The 22,141-nt window shown below is 33.3% G+C and overlaps 3 protein-coding genes and 1 non-coding gene across 6 annotated transcripts; 1 reads left to right on the forward strand and 3 right to left on the reverse strand.

Moving 5' to 3' along the window:
• Positions 1–1,774: 1,774 nt before the first annotated feature.
• On the forward strand, positions 1,775–4,071 carry LOC118063316 (ADP-ribosylation factor-like protein 2). The gene is made up of 5 exons (XM_035077332.1): positions 1,775–1,933; positions 2,010–2,120; positions 2,551–2,713; positions 2,896–2,976; positions 3,703–4,071. Exons 1-5 carry the CDS (start codon positions 1,869–1,871, stop codon positions 3,838–3,840), a joined length of 558 nt encoding a protein of 185 aa, XP_034933223.1. The 5' UTR covers positions 1,775–1,868; the 3' UTR covers positions 3,841–4,071.
• Positions 4,072–4,442: 371 nt separating this feature from the next.
• Positions 4,443–5,526, reverse strand: LOC118063318 (large ribosomal subunit protein uL6m). Its single transcript, XM_035077333.2, has 2 exons — positions 5,366–5,526; positions 4,443–5,021 (listed from the first exon to the last, which is right to left on the reverse strand). Exon 2 carries the CDS (start codon positions 4,991–4,993, stop codon positions 4,685–4,687), a length of 309 nt encoding a protein of 102 aa, XP_034933224.1. The 5' UTR covers positions 4,994–5,021; positions 5,366–5,526; the 3' UTR covers positions 4,443–4,684.
• Positions 5,527–7,547: 2,021 nt separating this feature from the next.
• LOC118063315 (uncharacterized) lies at positions 7,548–11,280 on the reverse strand. 3 transcript variants are annotated; one of them, XR_012170298.1, is made up of 10 exons: positions 11,131–11,280; positions 10,528–10,599; positions 10,336–10,410; positions 9,869–9,952; positions 9,614–9,683; positions 9,429–9,520; positions 8,794–8,835; positions 8,608–8,688; positions 7,951–8,055; positions 7,548–7,864 (listed from the first exon to the last, which is right to left on the reverse strand). XR_012170298.1 is itself a non-coding variant. In XM_035077330.2 (10 exons), the coding sequence occupies exons 1-10, from the start codon at positions 11,185–11,187 to the stop codon at positions 7,859–7,861; spliced, it is 669 nt and encodes a 222-aa protein (XP_034933221.1). In that variant the 5' UTR covers positions 11,188–11,280; the 3' UTR covers positions 7,548–7,858. The 3 variants fall into 3 exon arrangements, 2 of the variants coding, with proteins under 2 accessions (XP_034933221.1, XP_034933220.1); XM_035077330.2 differs by having other exon boundaries at positions 7,951–8,040; XM_035077329.2 differs by lacking the exon at positions 7,548–7,864 and having other exon boundaries at positions 7,875–8,040.
• Positions 11,281–15,072: 3,792 nt separating this feature from the next.
• On the reverse strand, positions 15,073–16,269 carry LOC118063313 (uncharacterized). The gene is made up of 2 exons (XR_012170244.1): positions 15,678–16,269; positions 15,073–15,219 (listed from the first exon to the last, which is right to left on the reverse strand). It is a non-coding gene; the product is annotated as an uncharacterized protein (transcript).
• Between the last annotated feature and the right edge of the window lie 5,872 nt (positions 16,270–22,141).

The raw sequence follows: 22,141 nt of genomic DNA on the forward strand, positions 1-22,141 counted from the left end.
GTATTATTTATTTCATGATGTAATAATAATAGTTAAATTTACAATATTTAAATTAAAAATCATCAATATTAATATATATTTTTTAAAATTATTTTATAACCTCAATTTCAACCATAATTTTAACCAAACATACATAAATACCAAATCAACCTCAACCAAAAGTACTTTTTATAAAACAATTTTTTTCAAATCACAATCACATTAGCTACCATAATATCAAACACACTCTAAGAAGCTCTTGGACGCTAGTTTAATTTTTTTTAAAAGAGAAATTAACTCATTTTACTATTCTAAAAAATCTAAGAAGACTGCTTCAATCCCGATTAATTTGATAATACTAAATAAATCTTATAAAAAGAGCATTTTGCCTCTCAATATTCAGTTCATTAGTTTTTGATGTGGAGGGTAAAAAAGCCATTATATTATAGTAATTAAAAATATAATGAGTCATGATGCACACTAGTCAAATATTGATGCATCTTAGTTTTTTATATGTTTTTAAAAGTATATACTATCAATTGTTTTTTATTTTATTGAAACCTTCTTTTCATATTAATTGTGTTATTTTATTTTATAAGAGTTTTATGTTATAATATCTCAACGCGGGTGCTGTTTGGTTTTTGGAAATGAAAGATTTAAAATGAGAATGGAGGAATCAAAATAAAAAAACAGAGAATTAAAATGATATTTTATTTCCAATACTGTGTTTGGTCTGTAACAAGAAATCAAAATAAAATTTAAAATTTTTAATAAATATCTTTTAATATGAAAAAGAATAATAATTAAAAAAAATAATTTTATTAGTAATGATGTAAGTGAAAAAGATGAAAGGTGATTATGGTAGTGGTGAAGATAAGTGGAAAAATATAGTGGTATCAAATTTGATATTCCTTCTTTTAATTGTTATTTTTTTTGGTAATATTTTTAATTTTTTTTTTTGTTGTATCTTTCAATATTAAATTGGTTTAGAATTAAGCTTCTTAGTTGAGTCCGAGTTCAAAATTTTAAGAGTTGCAAGTTTTAGAGATTAACCTATGTTTAGGAGGTTTTTCTAGGTTTTTAAAATTGATATTTTTTTTTATTTTAAACTTGAACATTAGATTAATTTAAATTATTTTCTTTTTAATTTTATCATTTAATATTAAATTTTTTTATAGTTGATCTTTATGCTTTTATTTAATTCGTTTTTGTTAACAATTTTTTTTTTAATTTTTATTGGCATAAATAATCATTAAGTTGAATAAAATATTTATTAAAAAATAAAGTTATTAAACACGAATGAGTACATGACTCATTTTGTGATATCAAATATTTTAATCTTAATTATTTATTGATTAAATATTGATTTAATTATATAGATGTGCATATAACCATTTTAATTTATGATTGATAATTTTTTATATCTAAAAGTATGTTGAAAAAACTTTTATTTTTTTTAATTAAAAAAATCTAACCAAAAATAAAATACAAGTCAAATAGATAGGATATCCTGAACCAGTAGACTCGTGCGTAACCGCGGGTAGTAAATCTTTCTTTTAAAAAAAATCCCTGGGCAGGAAGTGTTTACTATTCCTTGACATATAAATTTAGACCAACTTCTATTTTTAAAGCAAGGCTAACCATGAACAGTTTGTCAATAATGCTCTGCTTATCTGGGCTCAACCACAAATGGACCAACTCTACAATCTATGGTGAATAATTCAATTTATGGGCTGATTGATCATCACACTCCTATTGGACCAAACCAACCCACAAAGGAAGAAAGGAGGATAGTTCGGTGAGGTCTGGTTCATTCTAAAGGCAAAGGCAAAGAGAAAGAAAAGAAACACCAGTTGCTGTTGTTGTTTTTTCTTTGTTGCTGCTAAACAATGGGGCTGCTTAGCATCATTAGAAAAATCAAGAGAAAAGAGAAAGAAATGCGCATCCTCATGGTGTATGTATCCATCCACCGTGCTGTCTCTGTCTCTGTATCTAATATGCAGATTAATAATGGGTTTTTTTGGTTGAAGGGGACTTGATAATTCAGGGAAGACTACAATAGTTTTGAAGATAAATGGAGAAGACACCAGTGTTATTAGTCCTACTCTTGGATTCAATATCAAAACCATCTCTTATCAAAAGTAAGCAGCAAAGTTAGATCTTTCTTCCAGTTTCTTTCTTTCTTTTATTCCTCTTTCTTTGTTTGTATGTTGCTCTCGTTATTGTTGGAAATGGGTAGTAATGATTTTGTGTATTTGCTATTGTTTTGAACTACCAATTTGACACAACCCATTTCAGATACAAGTGAATATGAGAACTTGGGATCTTAATTGACCTTGTTTTTTTAATGTGAATTTGTCAAAGAGTGATAAAATAAATACAAACTGGAGATGTTTTAGTTTAGCATTGATTGATCAAAACTATCATTACTATAGTTCAACAGTTTCTCTTGCGACATTATGTATACTGACGATGTTGTAGTGTCTGCTGAGCTTTCCAAGATTGGAATTTTAAATATTAGAATGTTTGTTGTAACATGGAAGGTTGAAATGCTATGTATTTGTTTGATAGGTACACTTTAAATATATGGGATGTGGGGGGACAAAGAACTATAAGATCATACTGGAGGAACTACTTTGAGCAAACTGATGGCATGGTGTGGGTGGTGGATAGTTCAGATCTTAGAAGGTTGGATGATTGCAAAATGGAGCTCGATAATCTTTTGAAGGAAGAGGTATTAGCCAGTTTTAAGTTTCTTTGATGTTATGTTTTGTTTGAAAACAATGGCCTTCATTTGTTTTTCTATTAATGTAATGTGTTTCTCATGTCTTGTTCTTCTTTGCCTTTTTTTTTTTTCTTTTCTTATTCATCTGCTATTTCCTTGTGAATCCTCTAATTTGCTTGTTCATCTGTCAGAGGCTATCAGGAGCATCTCTACTAATATTTGCAAATAAGCAAGACATAAAAGGTGCTCTTACACCGGAGGAAATTGCTAAAGTAAGGTTTCTCACCGATCATATCTCCTTGTTTATGAGTCAGCATTGTTTTTTGTTCATATACAAAGCATTTGGTGTCCTATTCCCTCGTGTATTTTTGCTTTTCTCAGTGCTGAAAGAAGTCAAATGTCATCCATGTCGTGTATTTCATACTGAACAATTGAAATGGACTCTTTCGTTTCAAAGTTGATTTAACTTTAGCACACAGTTGGCTGATGATGTAAACATGTCTTAGAGGTTATTGTAAAATCTCTCATGTGCCTTCCTTCCCAGACTTGTCTCTTGGTGGTTGAATGCGGGACATTTAGCTGGGGTTCCTCATAATATGATTTCCATGCTGCTTGAAACTCAGTTACATTCTGGTCAGCTTTGCTTGCAAAAGTGCTCTTCAATTGTTTTCTTTTGTTAGAGGGGCATTTATGTGCACCTTAAGCCATCAGGCAGAATCAATCAACTTGATGGTTTTTGTCATTGAAGAATAGTTCTATTTGCAAAACTTATGCATCTATTTAGTATTTTGATGTTAGGGATCCACGCACATTAATGGGTTGAGCTCCTATTCTTTGTGTCAAGATATGGTAGAAACCATATACATTTAATCTACATAATTAGCGGCACCTGATTTGCACTACTTAACTTCTCCTGCATGGTGATGTTTTCATGGTGATATGGGGCCTTGCCCTTCACCTGTTTGAATTTCTGAAGTGGTTCTGTTATGCTTGCTCAGGTATTGAACCTAGAGAATATGGATAAAACCCGACACTGGAAAATTGTGGGCTGCAGTGCGTACACAGGTGAAGGGCTGCTTGAAGGATTTGATTGGTTGGTTCAGGACATTGCCTCGCGAATCTATATGCTTGACTAAGTACTCTGAAACATATTTACTCTGCCCAAGACATTCTTCAAATGAATTTGTGATAGCAAAATTGAGGGTTTTTTTTGGCTTTGCAAATTGCCTACTATGTGGATGCGTGTCTGTACTTTTGGTTCAAATTTACCAATTTAGTCTTTATTGGCCAGTCCTTATGTTTGTTGTTGTGTAAGATGATATTCCTAATGCATTAATAGAAGCAAAAACTATCTTTTGATTTTGCAATGGCTGACTGATGGTATCGTGCCAACAAGCCCCATAGCATGTTTATGTTTGCACATGAATGAAGCACAAGCATCCATTTTCACACACTTTGGTTTATAAATATAACACTGATTGGATTATCATGGAGATGGACTGAGTTTCATGAGACTGAACACTACAGAAGAACTAACAGCAGGGACCCTGCATATTCAAGGATCAAGCAGGACTATTCACGAGCCATGCTTATTGGATTCATGAACATAAGTAACATCAAGAGCAAACATAGCAATAACTCAAAACCTATTTGCTGGCCTTTTGGTGGAATGACTCCAGGGGAATTGAATTTCAACACAATCTGAGTATAAATTATTTGTGTCGTGGGGAAATTCTACTGAAATTAATAGCTTATTAAAAGCATTGAATAGCCATCATTTTCCAGCATCCGACGATAACAAATCCTCAAGAAAAGAGAGAGCTAAAAACCTTGCAATCTTGCAACCAGCAAATTCTATTATTCTAAAACATCATAAACTGATTGAAACCTCTTCCAAACTACAAAATCCTTGCAATTCAATACCAAAAACAAACCCAATTTGACCTACTGAAGCATCAGAATCACACATCTCAGCCACGATCATTTTGACTTCTTTCCTTGTTTCTTCTTAATAACTTCATCAATATACATGATCCCTTTGCCTTTATAAACTTCAGGTGGCTTACAACTACGAACCGAAGCAGCAAACTGATGCACTCTTCCCTTATCAATTCCAGTACAGCAAACCACATTGTTCTTGAAACAAAACACCCGGACTGCAGGTGGCACAGTTAGTTCAACTTCATGACTGTAACCCAGTTTGAGAAATAACAAACGGCCTTCTGCTTCTGCTCGCGCTTTGTAACCAACACCTACAATTTTGAGAAATCGAAAGAACTTGGATTCCATTGCGAAGTGATATCACTTGAAAGCTTTCCTGGGATAAAAAAAAAAAGGAAAAAAAAAAAGGATCACAGTCAAGCGTTTTATCAAACAGTTGGTGAACAATACGATAAGGAAATAGATTTCACCAACCTCCCAATAGGGGCTTTTCGGGTTTGTGATTTTGACTAACAGAATGAAGGTCTAATTAAAGGGTTCTTGAAATTTTCATTTTTTCCCATGGTTTCTTAGTGACCAGATAGCACAGAAGGAATGAATTTTCCAATAAGTTTGTAACACGCACAGATCACTCTCCAAAGAGATATACTACAATTCCTATGAAAATCCTAGAAGAAAGGAATCATCGCATTCTTACATGAATTTGAAAATGGGTCGTACCTGCAAGTAAAAATGGGAAGTTGATGACAGGTTTGCTTCACTGGAGAAATGGCATGTGCTGCTGCCGCCGCTCTATTTCCGTAGCTAAAGAGCTGGATGTGTTTGGCAACGCCAGCGAGCGCAGGCAGTCAAGCTATTATGCTTTTTGGGTGCGCCAACTTCTGTTTAAACCCACAATTCCTAAAATATTATCTTTAACTTTCATAATTTTCTCAAATAGTCCTTCGAGTTTCGTAGAAGTTCCTTTTAGACCCAATTTGTTTTTGATATGGAAAATGCTTTTCACATTTTCTCATGTTTTGTGAGTTTTTGAAAAAATAAGTTGATTGAAGGAGTGTTCCTTCTAAAGGAAAGCACATAAGGTTTTGAATTTTGAGAGGGGAAATCGTTTATGTTATTGGAATTATTAACTTACAATATTAATGACAAAAAATGTAATGCTGAAGTTATAATTATGGATTTATTTATAATGAATCACTGCTAAAGTGTATGTATTCATCTCTGAATAATTTCAGTTATAAATCATTGTCGTATTAAAAGAGTTATTTTTCACTGAATTTTAAAGCACTAAAAAATGTTTAATTTGATAAAAAAAGAAAAATTATATTTAGAATAGTTGTTTTTTTCATTTACCATATTATAGGTTAAATAGTAAGTCAACACAAATTTTTAAATATAATAAAATAACTAAATTATCCTTTTATATATATATATATATATATATATATATTATAATCTCTTCAAGAAAGTTTGAAAATACGGTGCGTGGTTTATAAAAATTTAATTTTTTTTATGTATTTTAAATGTGCTAATATAAAACATAATTTTTTAAAAATAAAAAAAATATTATTTTAATAAATTTTAATATAAAAAACAATTTAAAAATAACTAGAAACACACTCCGAGCATTTTGCTCTTTTTTATTGCTTTCTTGCCCTTCCATTCTCTCTCTTTTATATTTCTTAAATTTGCAATGCTCAGATGCAGTACCATTCCTCATTTTCATGCCCTATTTCTCTTCCTCCATCTTAGTGTTCCTCGATTTTGGAAAACTCGATCACAAATCCTTTTTTTTTCTCCAGTTTTTTTGGTTAAAACGTTTCTCACTTTAGGGTTTCTATCTAGTCTTCCGGTCTAGCCCTTTTTGTATTTTTAATCATGATTAAGATGGGGTTTATTTTTTCTTCTAATTTTGTCGAAATTTGTTGAAAGTTTAAGACTTTGAAACTCGGTTGGTGTTCAAGTGATTTGGGGTTTCGATTTTCACCAAGAATACATTCCTAAATTTGGGACTTTGAAATTTAGCGAGTTGATGGTGCATTCCTAAATTTCTTTGGTTTCGATAGAACTGCTGGTGTTTGCAGAATCAAAGCCCTTGGAAGAGTCTGTGGATGGCTTGAAAGGACAACAGTAGAGGACATGGACATAGCTGTCCGTGCACATCTGAATGCTTGGAAATTCATATTTCTTAACGATGTGATGTTACTCTTGTGCTCTCATCAGAAAACACAGAATCTGTTTTCGGCATTGGATTTGTCTAATACCCAGTTCATCTTTAATTAATCACCTGGATCCGTTGTTTTACTAGCTTGCCTGTTCTGATCATTCTACTTGGATGAAAATAGTGCTTGTGCAAATCAACACACAATGATTCTGTTACAAATTCAAGAAATGAAGCAAAGGAGCAAAATGTCGGGTAAGCAAAGGTGTTAGAAATATAGCTGACAAATTCTTCCTCTCCCCTTTTCTTTTCCAACAAATCTCTTTCGTTCCTCGTCTAGAGACTAAAGCTTGAGGAAAATAAGGTTCCATGACCACATCGTAAAGTTTTGCAAACTGTAGGGATCAAAATGAAAAAAAGTAAAAAATGAACCATGTTTTATGAGTGCGTGGACCGTGAATGGTGTATAATGAAATGCAATTCTGCTTTAGTATTTTTGTATAATGAATAGTAATAAGAAGAAAATGATGTTCATTTATATTGCACAAAAATAGATCCTGTTCATTATCTACAGACTATATTAGATTCTAGGCTAATCTAAACAGAAATGGATTTTTTCAAAAAAATTAGAAGCTTCGAATTATCAAATTTGCTGCTTTTGAGTCGCACACCAGGTATATGTAGCCTGTCAATGGCAGAAAATGTCAACACCCCTCTCATTCAATATTCACAAAGAAATGAAAAAAAAAAAGAGACTGTTAGATTGTACTAATAAAAAATATTGTAAAGAAATTAGAAACATCGGTGCAAACAATCTGGAGAAATGTAAGAATCAACTAGCTGTAGGAATAAAAAAGAAATGCAAAAGAAACTTAAAAAATCTTGCAATTTGAATATCACTAGAATAGATAAAAAAAAAAATATGTGAATGCAATAAAGAATCTTGTATGCATCTTTTCGTTTGCAGGACAGTATAGTTCTCCGTCGTCAGCATGTTTAGTTTTGAAGAGTAAAAAGACTTGAGCCATGGACTGAATAGAATTCAAGCGATATCAATCCTGCAAATTCATATCGAAAGTAAGCGGTAAGCCTAGGAATTTCAAGAGATGGTTCAGAATACCCAACAATCGTGGACAGTTCTCACTTTGAGTGATTTTGCAGCTACAAGGTTATCCTTGATGAGTTCTTCGGTCAATGCTTTTGAAAGCCCCCACACTGTATCTGTGCTCCCTACCTGCAAAATACATCACTGATGTTTTCATCAGAAGAATCAGACGGAGGGAAGGAGTTAAATCCTTCTATTCTACGAAACCAAAGTATCAACTGCTTGTATATTGTAACACAGCAACCATGTTCACTTCAGCCGCTTAAGCCCATAAAAAAGAACAAAAAACATTTAGGTGGTCTTTGCTGATGCAATTTTAAGCTTCAATGCCATTCAGATTTGAGTGGAAAAGGGTAGACACGACCAACTCAAAGAACATACAAGACAAGGTGTGGTTATATAAATCCTAAAGCAGATAGTTGATAAATGAAGCTCCATTGAATTGTGCGCTTTTAAGGAGGACCCAAGTAAAGCATAAGTAAGAATACTAAAAGAAAACTCAGCACTTGACATGAAGAAGGCTGTAGAATGAAGATAAGGACCCTAACAATGGCCACATGTTGGGGCATAATGTGGGCACCTGAAGAGCTAAATACCCTGGCTAACTGAGTTTGTCAGCCATGCAAAGAGTATAACAACTAACCCAGTGTCAAAGAGAAAGGGAGGGGGATAGGGAGAGGGGCAGGGAGAGCTCACCACTGCTTCAACAAATGGTGATGTCAATGGATGTTCCAGTGTCAAACCCCCAGCAACATGGAGTGTACTTCCCTCCTCAATCTAAGGCACATCTCATCATTAACAGAGAAATTAAAAACACTGTGTGGCTGAGAAAATAGCTTCAGAAACAAAATCCAATAAAGAATATGCATTTACAAAATTTACCACGCTATCAATGATCTCATCAGGTATCTCATGGAAATAAACCTGCACAAGTGAACTAGATTATTCTTTCAAAACTCAATGTCATTGAATTGTAAAGACTTCAAAGAGCTTTCAGATAAAGTTCAGATATATGTTCATGGTCTGCTGCTCTTTTATCTCAGGAGCACCGAACCATCTGAAATATTCCTATAAACAGTACCAGCTCAAATGGGAAATTTTTTTCCTGGGCATGTAAATACTTAACTGTTACTATCTCATCTATATAAAATAGTTAAGATTACCATATCATAATCTCCATCCAGAAAGATGGAGAAAACAATCAACATATATATAGAGAACAACCATTCCACACTCCTACATGTTACAGTGGATATATAGACGCTGATAAATAATTGATCTGGAAACCTTGTTGCATCTATGCACCTTTTTTCTCATCAAGTTGTTCATACGGGAATGGACATTAGAGGAGAGTAATTCAGTGGGATCAGATGATAGCAAAACTCTTTCTTGAATTTAAAGCAATGCTCTGCCATTTTGAATGAACAATATACCTACAGGATTACGATGGCTAGGAACCATTTGAATGTCACTATCCAGTAAAATCTAAGCTAAATACAAGCACAAGCAAGCTGTACCTCAGCTTTTTCCCATGCTCCTTTTCGCATTCCAGTAGTAAGGTTACTTACAACCACAGATCCTATGACTGCTGCATGACCACCGGAATAGCCTGAAATAGTGCAACTACTAGTCATATTTGACCACCAAAACAAGTCGAGCTTTATAAACAGTAGAGGACACGAGTGAACCCAATTAAGTAAACCTTTGATAAACTCCCGTGCTTCGTCCTTGCTATTTGGCTTTTCTCTAACCATCCCATTACTCACCACCACCTCAAAAATCAATGAGACTTGGCAGTAAGATAAAACTCCACAAGGAATGTCAAAAAGGGGACAAGACCTTTAATACAGAAGCAATCACAGGAGAACTATATGAAGCAATAAATAGATTCACAGAACACAAATTTAAAATAGGTAGACGTTGTAATTAAGAATAGTGAGCTGGAATAAAAGCATACTGTGTCTGCAGTAATTAACAATGTTGCCTGAGCATCCTCTTCCACATGACCTTCAATTCGAAGCCTTTCTATGATGGCATTTGCCTAGGGAATAAAATTAAATAAATATGGCACTTCAATAATACAACCATGAACCATGAAAGAACAGTCAGTAATATGCACAGTTGCCAGTCAACACTACCATTTTCAAATTTCATTTCACATAATTCCATTACAAAAAGAAAGCCCAAAAAGACAAAAAAAGCAAACTTTACATTATTAGTGAAACAGAACGACCCAGTTATGCCCCAGTTAGCAATCCATCACAAAACCAAAATCTGTGCAAGGACAAATGCAGGAAGCCCACATTGAGAAAACCTCAGCAATGAGTTATAAAGCCCATTCAAAGCAATAAAATGACATTTGAGACATCCAAACATACAAAAGGTATAACAGGTGTAAAAGTTATACAGGTGTAAAAGTTATACCTTTGCCTCAGCTAGAGCCATCACCAATTCCTCTGGATTATCTTTTCTTATACTTTTTTCATCTATATCTGCGGTCTAAACCGATATCACATTAACGACACAAACAGAACATAAAATCCATAATTGAAAACTAACATTCTCAACAAATAAATAAATAAATAAAAAGCACGAGAATGCAGCTTAAGAATATACCACAACAGTAAATTCATATCCCATCTCATTGAGAATTTGCCGCCGCGCCAAAGATGATGAACCCAATATTATCTGCCATTGAAATATCACAACTACCCATCAATAATCATTTCCCTTTTTCTTTTGCTCTTTTAATTATAACATCATGAAAGTTTTCAGCTTTGAAACTAATGTCACACTCCATGAAACTTCTTCTTGTTGAATTTTCACAACAACCCATCAATATTTTTCCATTGTATATTACAATAGCAAGAAAGTTTTCAACTTTGGAACTAATAGAGATACCGCACTAATAAAAGAACTGCTTTTCATTGCAGTTCCTTATTCCTAACCGTAAGAACACCATTTCCAATTATTTTGGAGGCTGTATAATTCCTTCACATGGACAAAACAGGTTTACATTCTAAACCCAATTTAATATTCTTTAAGGATTCTCCAACAAGAAAATTATTAACTTGAGGTTTTCAAAACTCCTTTGTTAAAACACGCAATTTACTTTTCAATTGCTTCATGAGAATATTTTTTATAGAATGAAGCTAAAGAAGAAAAGAAAGGAGAAAGGAAAAAAATGCAGCAATAGAGATAGAGTCCCAAGGAACTAACCTTAAAGGAGGAATTACAAGTCGTCATCTTTCCCTCTATCTCCTTTTCAAGCTCCATTTTTTAAGAGATGCTGCGTTGCCCGGAGAGGTGCGAATGGTAGAATTTCTTGCAGCGTATTTTGTTTGTCCAGGAAGTTGCCAAGTGAGCACAAGTTTTTTCGGCTTAACTATTTTGTAGCCACTATAGATTCGGAAATATTTTATTTTGGTCCTCATATTTTAGAATCTTTAACATCAGCTTTAATTAAAATGTTTGTTGTTGGTCTCTCACTCCATTTGTGTATTTTGTGATTCATGATGTTTTTTTTTTAATATTTTAAAATAATTTTTTTAAAATTATTTATTTTTGGTATGAGCATCTAAATTATATATAAAAAACAACTTGGTTGTTTTTTTTAGTAAAATACACTAAAAAAACAAAAACTATGTAAACAATCGCTAATAGAATATCCATTCTCTCTCTCTCTCTCTCTATTTTCTTCTTTGACTTTCATGTTTTTCTCTTTGACTTTTCTTCGAAATCTCCATACATGGAATAATATCCATCAATGACGTTTCGAAACTTATTTTAAAAAAAATAAAATTGGCCCTCCTTTAATTTTTATTAACTATTTGACAAACAAATGCCAAATTAAAGATTTTCATGTTTTTCTCTTTACATTTTCTTCAAGATCTCCAGAATAAGTTTTTCTAGATTTGAGCTGGATTGACATTGAAAAATGGGCCCTCCATAACCTTTTTATTAACTATTTAACAAACAGAGCCCAATTAAAAGATTTTCAAGTTTTTAGCTAGATTCACTTTGAAATTTTTTGAACTGTACGAACATGCAACATTGCTTAATGCATGGGGGTGAAAATATAGTGTTTTTTTTTTTTATCCCTCTTTGATAAACAATTATCATGGAGTGCACGTATTTCTTCTCTCACATTTATTAGCACAGATAAAAAATTCTTGTGCATATATTTAGAAGAAAAAATTGTAAGTATTTAAAAGGAAATAACAAAGAAATACAGTAGGTATTCTATAAATGTTGGAAAAAGAATATATGCATTGGAAGTACAAAAAACTAGCCACCGAAGATTATTCAAACATCATAGGTGCTCGAACAAATGCTCACCTTTTGAATTATTCCTACTTACTTTCTCTATGAATTTTCTTTTTCTAGCTTTGCCAGTATTTGTTGGGATCTTTTTGATTGTTGAGGCCCCCTTTGATTCTGAATTGAAATGCTTGGGATTTATTGTTGAATCTGTCAAATCTATATGCTGAGCCGGAGAGAATGCATCTTTCACATATTGATGACCAGTTAAGGAGAAAAGAAAATCAATACAAAGGAGAAAATGCTAATGTTTCATCTTTGGTACATATATATATGTTTAGAATTTATTTATACTTGAAAGGAAAAGAGTTTAAGGGTGATATTGATGAATCAAGGAAAAATTGCTGTCTCTAACAGGCAACAGCTGAGACCATTCTTCATTAGAGCTTCAGTTGCTGCAGCCTGCAGAAGAGAGGGTCAAGTAAGGAAACAGGAAAAAACTGAAATCAGCTTCCATTTCACTGTTCATGGTACATTATGTATTGAAAAGATCAACCATTACATTTAGCGTAACCAGTTTTCGTATCAATCGAGATTCCTTCATTATAACATTTTGTTATGTTTTACAAAATGACATGATAATCTAAAAAAGATCGGCTTTTATGCTGCTTAGAATTCATTGTTTTATCAGTTTGTGAATCTATAAACTGTGAATCTAATAGATCAATCAATGCACAAAAGAATAATGCTTTGTTGGGCTAAACATGTAGCAATCTGTTCGTCCATTCTTTCTATTAATGATCAAGGAACTGGATATATATGTGTTAGTGTGTTACCTATCCCCTTCATTGCTCATGATGCTGTTTTCCTTGATGCTTTCTTCATGATTCTTGTAATTTGGCAGTGGCACTTGGTCTGACTCGATTCTCTTGATATCGTCTAGAAGGATCTCATACTGCTTCTTCACTTCCTCTTCGGTTGTTTCTCCGACAAACCTGGCTATGTTTCGCCAACGATCTGGGCTATCCTTGTCATATATTGCAAGAGCATTTTCGAACAACTTGTTTTTCTGTTCTGACCAATTTGAGTTAGGCAGTGGGAAAGAACTGGATCCCATTTCTCTTGCCGAGATAAGAGCGAAAACGGTGATGCTAATTTTTATAGTCTTGGGAATAAGGTCGAGAATGTGATAGAGGATCAAATTTGAGTATGAAAACTAGAAAATGGAAGAAATGCCGACTGCTAGACAAGACTAGTGTGAAAATTCAGGAGGGTAGAAACATGGAATGTGTGAATCATGAAAGAAGACTGTAGTCAAGTGATTGGCGAGAAATTAAGGAAGTTGCAATGCAAGCCACGCTTAAACCTTAAACACTGTAGTTGACACTTGACACAAGTCACTGGTTACTGTCTCGAAACGAGAGGAGACGTGGATAGTTAAGACAGAGAGAACATCGTATCCTATTTTAAAAGGATATAAATTCATTTCAAAACCATAGAGAAAAATTCTTTTTATTTATTTCTATGTGTATCTGATTCTGTCATGTAATACTAACCAAACCTAACTTGCAAAACTACAAATTATGTAAAGTAGAGTCTTGAGATCGGTGTTTTTGAGCTCGAGGATCACTTGATGCTATTTTGAAGGTGTTTACAATATTATTTGCAAGTACTATGTTTCAAGCTTGTCTATTTAATAAGCATGTGGGCTTTCATCTAGCAGGAAATTCGCTCCACAATCTTGAAAGAAACGAGACCCACTTCCCTGATCGGGATATTCAAATTATTTGTCATTTAGAAATCAGAACCAGTAATGCTCTCAGAAATTGCAAACCAGAAGTAGCCAGCAGTATCTGGCCCCTAGTTAACCGGTTCCGTAAGGTGGAGCACAAAGCTGATTCTGCTCTGTTCTCTTTGATGAAAAATCTATGGTCTTAGAACGAAAGGAAAAATGGAAAAAGACCCTTCGCAAAGATTCAGAAGGTGATCTAACGGATACATGCAGTTTGCATTTCTTTTACTTCCCAAGTGCCCTATCTAGTTTTTTAGCAAGCCAGTTGAGCTATATTTTAGCTACATGTTGCAGTGCCTAGAATAAGAAACTAAATATACTAAAACTACATCATTTAATAGTATTAAACCTCAGTGTTCATTATTGGCAAAGATCCATAATTGCTGGTGATGTTGTTAAGTCAAGATCTTATCCTGATTTAAAATATATAGAGAAGAAAGGCCAGTGCTTACTTTAGGCCAACTTGTTAGCACTTTTATGTTGGTAACATCCTCGACTCCTAAGCAAAGGCAAAGGTTTCATGGCGCAAGGGGGTATCGTAGGCAGAGATGAAGTAATTTCGTAATTCTTGCAGAGATTTTTGGCATGTTTGGCATTGGAAATCAAGTTGCTTCCTTGAGATTGACTGACTGACTTAGAACTGTAGGTCTGTCAAACTGTGATGCGCATGATTTATGGACAAGCAAACACTTGAAAAAGGTGGGTTTTCTGTCTGCCAACCAATGGAAATGGTGGTAATAGAGAGAAATCACATGTCTGAGTTTTTTACTGTAACATCATGTCCTCTTCCGAACTAGAAATGATTATGCTGACAGCGCCTCATGATTATCGATTATCACGAGCTTTTGGACTTACGAAAGCATTTTTACTACACTATTAAACGGCACATTTTTCTTAGAGGATCATTTTCCCTTTCTGTATCCGAATTCTGCATGTTCCTGACTCTTTCGTTTTTTCTGTATCCGAGTTCTGCATTTTCCCTTTCGTTTTTTCGAATTCTGTATCTTGAGCTTTCAAATAAAATCGCTTTAGAAATCAATTTCATATGCCAGGAAAGAATGCATCCATGACTAATTATAAAGCAGAAAGGAGAGTTAACACAACGGATAAAATGCTTAACGCTGCTTCTTTGGTACATATATAGGATAGAAGTCATCACATTTAAGAGAGTACAAAAATATTGACTCAAAACTTCAAGGAAAATAGCCGTCTCTATTGTTGAAATCCTTTTCCACTAGAGCTTTAGTGACTGCAGCCTGCAGAAGAGAGGGCCAAGTAAGGAAACATACGCAACATAATCAAATCATTTCATTCTTTCACCATCCCAGTTACTACTAGAAAATTGTTAAATAACAATAGAATATATTCCATTGGTAATTTTCAATGAAAATAATGACAGAAAACATTGGTTGGAAATTCCCAACATAAATTACAGAAGAAAAATATTTCATCACGAATTATCAATGGAAATACAGCTTATAGACCGATGTAATCAATTTTTTAGTAGTGAATTACATTCAATAATGTTTTTCCAAATTTATAATAGCATAAAAATGAGATTTTTTTTATACTAGAACTCATGACAAGTTTGTGAATCTAAATTAACCAATCCATATAAGAATTATGCTTTCGTGGACTAAAACATTCAGCAAATCTCTTTGTCCATTCTTCGGATTGATGATTAAGGTGCCGATCATGTGTTAATTAGTATTACCTCTCCTCTTCATTACCGATGATGTTTTCCTTGCTGCTTCCTTCATTCTTGTAAATCGGTAGCGGAACTTTGTCCGACTCAATGCTCTTTATATCATCAAGAAGGATCTCGTATTGCTTCTTTACTTCCTCCTCGGTTGTTCCTTTGACAATCTTGGCTATTTTCCCCCAACGATCCGGAGTGTCCTTATCATATATCGCAAGAGCATTTTCGAACAACTTGTTTTGTTCGGCTGACCAGTTTGTGCTGGGCTGCGGGGAAGAACTTGATGCCATATCTCCCATGGAGATTTTAGAGAGGGTGGAGGATGCTTAAATGGCGAAACCCGTTTATGTCTGTCGGAAATAAGACAATATTGTAATTCAAGATGTCAAATTTGAGTATGAAAACAAGAGAATGGAAAGATAGCAGAAAGGCATGGTCTTCCAAAGAGATTCAATACAGTACAAAGAACGAAATGTGAGTCAAGGAAAGGCGAGCATGGGAAGCTGCGATGCAAGTGTTTATGCCCGATCAGCACGGTGGGAGGGGTGATTTGCTAGTTGGCAAATGCATATTGAAAAATTGCAAAAGTACACATTATTTAATGGAAAAGTACCTCAGAGGCCATAGCAGCAGTGTCGAGATAAGTTTTTCGGAGGATCACTTGATGATGTTTGGATGTGTTAATAATACCCATTGCAAGTACGATGTCTGTTTATTTTATGAGCATGTGGGATTTTATAAACAGGAAATTCACCTACCATTCTTGAAAGAAACAAACCCACTGGATACAAATATTCAAATGATTTATCATTCGGTGCCAGTATTGCTCTCGGGAAACAAAAAGCCTCGTTGATAATCAACCTCGGTGACGCAGGCAGGCGAGCCATATGATTTGATAATTTTAAACAGTTGAATCTGCTACAAGTTGATCATGCAAGAAGCCGAGTATACTCGTTTATAAATCAATGGAACAAAGCTAAATTTAAAAAGAGATTTGTTTATGTCAAATGAACAACCTAATAAGAAAAGTCTATAACTTTTGTTCTGACATTATATTTTAATAGATGATTTTACATGCATGTTAGATCTAACCATAACAAATTGAGCTCCAAAAAAACCCTTAAATTAAACTTGAAAGATGTCAATTTCGTTACCTTTTCTTTTTCTTTTTGAATTTTTAACTTAATTTTAGATTTTATATCGCTTTTCTATTTGGTTTAAGATTCTAATTTTCTTATCTTATAAAAGTTTGTTTCTTGCCCTATATATAGAGTGTAAATCCGCCAAATCTATTTTTCTCCGTGATTGCTGTTTTCTGGTGTTGTTTTTCACCTACTTAGTAGAATCTGTGGTCTGATCTCATATAACCCATCTCAGAAGTTAAGAGCATAAATCCAATTGTGTCCACTTGATGAAAAATGGACTGTCCGATCTAGTTTCAGTCCCGGAACCCCCCAGATTCATGGTGGTGATCGACCTGAACTGACACCAACAGTTTGCCTTGCCGGTCCTCTTCTTCCAAAGTGACCTAACTTGATTTTATATATATGGTCTCCGAGATTAAGTGTTCATTATTGCCAAACATTTACAATTTGATATACTGCTAAACTGGTTTTTGAAAATCTTTTGCTGATTACAAACTGATCCGAGAGGCCATTACTTCAAGCACACTTGTTATGAATCTGACGTGAATAATTTTGGTCTTGACTCCTAGGCAAAGGCAAAGTTTTCATAGGTGGGGGGGTAATCTAGGCTGAGCTGGAGATGTTCATGTGTGTTGAAATTTCTGGCATGCTTTGGTCTCACTGACATTGAAAATCAAGTTGGATCATAGAGATTACTTGATTAACTTAAAATAATGTAGCTTTAGGAGCTGTGATCATCATATTTTATTGAAAAAAACACACCCTCAAAATTATAATCTCATGTGGGGTCTGCAGTCTGCTTCGCTTTTCTTTGTCCACCTCTAATCTCCAATAGCAGGTTGTGAAAATGCTGGCATTTGAAAAACACCGTGTCTGAGTTTTGACTAAGAACAGGTCTAAAAGTGATCATGCCTCGAAGAATTTTACAATTTCTCATGTTTATCATAAGCTTTACCTTTTATTAAAGCATTTTCAAGTTTTAACACCTTTTTTTAGTCCATTTAAATTAATTATTTTTTAACATGAATTTTCAAGTTAGTTTACATATATTTTGATTAATTTTACAAACTCTAAAATTAATTAATCATTAAATTTTTAGTAGTTATCATATTTATAACGGATAAAAATCAAACTTGAAAACATAAAAAAAAAAAAATCCCTAAATTTTAAATTTTTACTATTGTCCACCTGGACCATTTAATTTTATTATCCCATGTGATAGCATAATTAAACTTAAATAATTAATCTCTCCTTTTCAGTCTTCTCAACACTTGAATAATTGTGGCCGGCTACCACATGAAAGCAACTTTCTCTTAGCTTTGATCTGCCCACCCCGACACCAATACAAAGTTAGGATGTACAAAAATATTCAAGAAATCTATCCTTCCGGGGGCTGGTAGTTGATGTTTGATGCATGATAATGTAAAAAATCTTTTTTAATAGATATAGAAACTTTTGAATATTTAAATAAGTATTTTTATAGAAAAAAAAAGTACAATAATATTTTAAAGAATTTATTTATAATTCATTAGTTTTATCTTTTGTGGAGATAAAAGATAAAAAAATTATTTTAACTTTATAATATTTTGAGTTATATTTTATTTAAAATAATATAAAATACTGAGACACCTATATGAAATTCTAAAAGAATTTTTAATAAAGTGTTGAGCTTGAAAAAGTTATTTGAGCCTGTTAAAAGTAAAAAATAAATATAAATACACTATCTAGACTCAAGCACGTTGGGCTTCAACGTGCTGAGGTGCATGTCCACGGGAGTGTCTAGGGGCGCCGAGCAGCATTGGACACCTTGGGCTCAAACAACAGCCTAGGCCCGTTCCTATTGGCCGGCTGTTGCATGGCCATGTGTTTATGGAAAAGTTTTTTTTGAGTTCTTAGAAGGAGATCTGAATCGTTAAATTTGAGTTGATTAAATATCTATGACTTAATTATCGCAAACGACAAATTACTTTAGTTGTTCAAGGTAAATGCTTTCCTCATGCTATGTATTTTCATTTCAGCCTAAATTTGATTCTTAGAGAGGCCACTAACCAGGAATTTTCATGCTCAAATACTTACATAAATTGCTCCTTTTTTCTTTTTCTCTCCAAATAAACTGTTTAACTGCTGAGAAAATGAAGTAACACTTCTGCATCAGTATATAAACTGTGACATAAAAATACGTAAATAAAGTTTCTGTACACTTGAGAAGCAAGTGCAAAAAGAAATTACTTTCAAGCTCTCTCCATGGAAAGCATGATTGCCCAATTTGCGCAGATTAGTCCGTCCCCAAAGAGTCTCTTTGAATAAAAGATGGCAGCTCAGACTTGAGGGCTTCAACCTGTTCAGGTTCAGCGACTTCCAGCTGTGCTACGCTGCGTTTCCACCAAAAGAAATCCTTCCCTGCACCAAAATATGGTAGATAAAATGAAACATGAGGTTGAACTGTAGGGAATGGTTGATGGCGTAATTCCATGGGCTTGCTCATGGCCTCTGTTGTCAAGTCGAAGAACTCTTTCAAGTTTCCATGGAGGAATCTGCAGCAAGAAGGGCCTTCAACTCCTTAATTGTGAGTACTGCAAGGCAGACTGTACGTAAATTGGAGTCTGTTAAGGAACTTGATGATAATCAAAATTAAGCATAGGCATACACAACTTGAAAGGAACATTATTGTAGTTCAACTAGAGTAGGAAGCGTATTTCATTTTAATATTGCATTGATTGCCAGTCTATATTAAAAATTATAACTCAAACTTTAACTACACATATAATGACCTCACTGGTTGTTTTTTTAAAACTTTTACTTTGGTTTTAGCAATTTTTAGGTTTTGTCTAACCTAAGGTGAGACTTTGGACAAGACTCTCTTGTCATTATGATCCTTGTATGCACATTCCATTAATAATTGATTTAGTCTTTAATTAAGGCTCTACTAAACACTCTAATTATCAAATATTCTAAGTAAAACTAAAAATGAGAATATTTCACGTTTTCCTTTGAAATTTACCTTTAGTCATTATATACCATTTAAAAAATAGCTCATTGAAAGTTTTTGAAAGACTTTCAAAGAAAAGCGCAAAATATTCTCACTTTTGGTGTTACTTAAGAATATTTAGCTAATCAAGTATAATATAATTTTTAAGGAAATTTAACTAGACTAAAAAGCGTGTTTCACTTTAATATTGCACCTATTATCAGTCTATATGAAAAATTATGACTCAAACTTTAATTATAAGTAATGACCTCACCAGTTGTTGTTTTTTTTTTTTTCCAACTTTTACTTTGTTTTTAGCAATCTTTAGGTTTTGTCTAACATAAAGTAAGACTTTGGGCAAGTCTTTCTCCTCATTATGATCCCTATATTCACATTCCATTAATAATTGATTTAGTCTTCAATTAGGTCTCTACTAAACACTCCAATTATCAAATACTCTAAGTAACATCAAAAGTGAGAATATTTCGTGCTTTTCTTTGAAATTTACCCTTAGTCATTATATACTATTTGAAAAATAGCTCATTGAAAGTTTTCGAAAGACTTTCAAAGTTTTTGAAAGACTTTCAAAGGAAAGCGTGAAATATTTTGGTGTTACTTAGAATATTTAGCTAGTCAAGAATAATATAATTTTTAAGAAAATTCAACTAGACTAGAAAAAGCGTGTTTCACTTTAATATTGTATACATTGTCAGTCTATATGAAAAATATGACTCAAACTTTAACTATACAAGTAATGATCTCACCCGTTGTTGTTTTTTTTCCAACTTTTACTTTGTTTTTAGCAATTTCTAGGTTTTATCTAACCTAAGGTAAGACTTTAGACAAGTCTCTCCTTTATATGCACATTCCATTAGTAATTGATTTAATCCTCAGTTAAATCTCTACTAAACACTCTAATTATCAAATACTCCAAGGATCATACAAAATAAGAATATTTTACGCTTTCCTTTGAAATTTACCCTTAATCATTAAATATCATTTGAAAAATAGCTCATCAAAGTTTTTGAAACTTACCAAGAAATACCTCACTATGAGATGAATTTTGATTAAAAATTTCAAGCAACCTTGCACTGAAGTAACAAATGGTCTGGAGTCTTTGCAAAAAAAGATAACAAGATTGATAAACTGGAATTAACAGTCTGCTAAAAAGAAAGGATTTTGTATATAATCTATTTTGCACAGCTAACCATAAAAATGTCTGAATCTTTAGGGGAGCTGCGGAATCCTAGATGTTTGGTGTAAAAGAGCAAGTTCCATGATAATCCAACCCATAAATTAGTGTACCACAAGATTTAACTGAAAATTTCCCATCTCTTTCAATATTGATCCAGATTTTAGCATCTAGTTTCCATTGAAGCAATTGAGAGGGTGGGAGTGTTTTTTAAAAGCGTTTCTTGATATTTTAAATCATTTTAATATGCTTATCTTAAAAAATTATTGGCATACTTTTCTGAACACCACACTAACACACTGAATCTCATTTAGAAAGCATTGCAGTAAAAAAAAAGCTCAAAAGCCCTTAAAAATCTCAAGTCCAGCCCAACTTCCAAGTCCAGAATCCATTATACCCAGAACCCATGTTCGAAATTGTCGCAAAAGTGAACAGACTCGCCATTCCCGACTACAAATCTAGTGCTATTTCTTGAAGTTTCTACACTAATTCCTGATGGATTTATTGTTTTTATTATTCCCTGCCAAAATACCTGATTGTTTCTTGCTGCAATAAGGAAGACCATTCTCAAAACTTACGAGGTACTCAATCGCTCCATTTACCTTTACATTCTGTGCTTAGTCACCAAAGCCATTTGAATAACATAGCTTTATTCTTTTCGAGTGAGAATTGATACTTGAACCTCCACTGATAATTCCGTATAATCTTGAATGTTATTAGTTATTGGTGCATAAATCAAATAATACAATGCAAGCAAAAATGATCTAGATGAGCATACAACTTAATTATCCTGTTGTTCTTGTTGAGATAAATCTGACCTATTTCCATGTTAATTATCAATTGATTTTGAGATTTTATTTGAAAAACGAAAAGATAACTTAATATGGAAATTCGACTTTGGAACATTGATTTCAATCTTTCTACTTTCTTGCTGCACACGACCTCCCCTCCTACCCCCCTTCTTCTTTTCTTTTTCTTTTTCTATTAACAATTTTGATAATTACGTGTTTAGAAATGTAATTATAATTATTTTTAAAATATTTTTTATTTAAAAAAGTATATTAATAATATTTTTTTATTTTTAAAACACAACAAAAATAAACTAGCAACAAAGATCAGGTGGCTAGTTCCTCTTATTGGGCTAAGAGATTCTTTCTCGAAAATTTGTTTGTGA

The sequence above is a fragment of the Populus alba genome, chromosome 7 (genome assembly GCF_005239225.2).
Source record: "Populus alba chromosome 7, ASM523922v2, whole genome shotgun sequence".
Lineage (NCBI taxonomy): Eukaryota > Viridiplantae > Streptophyta > Magnoliopsida > Malpighiales > Salicaceae > Populus > Populus alba.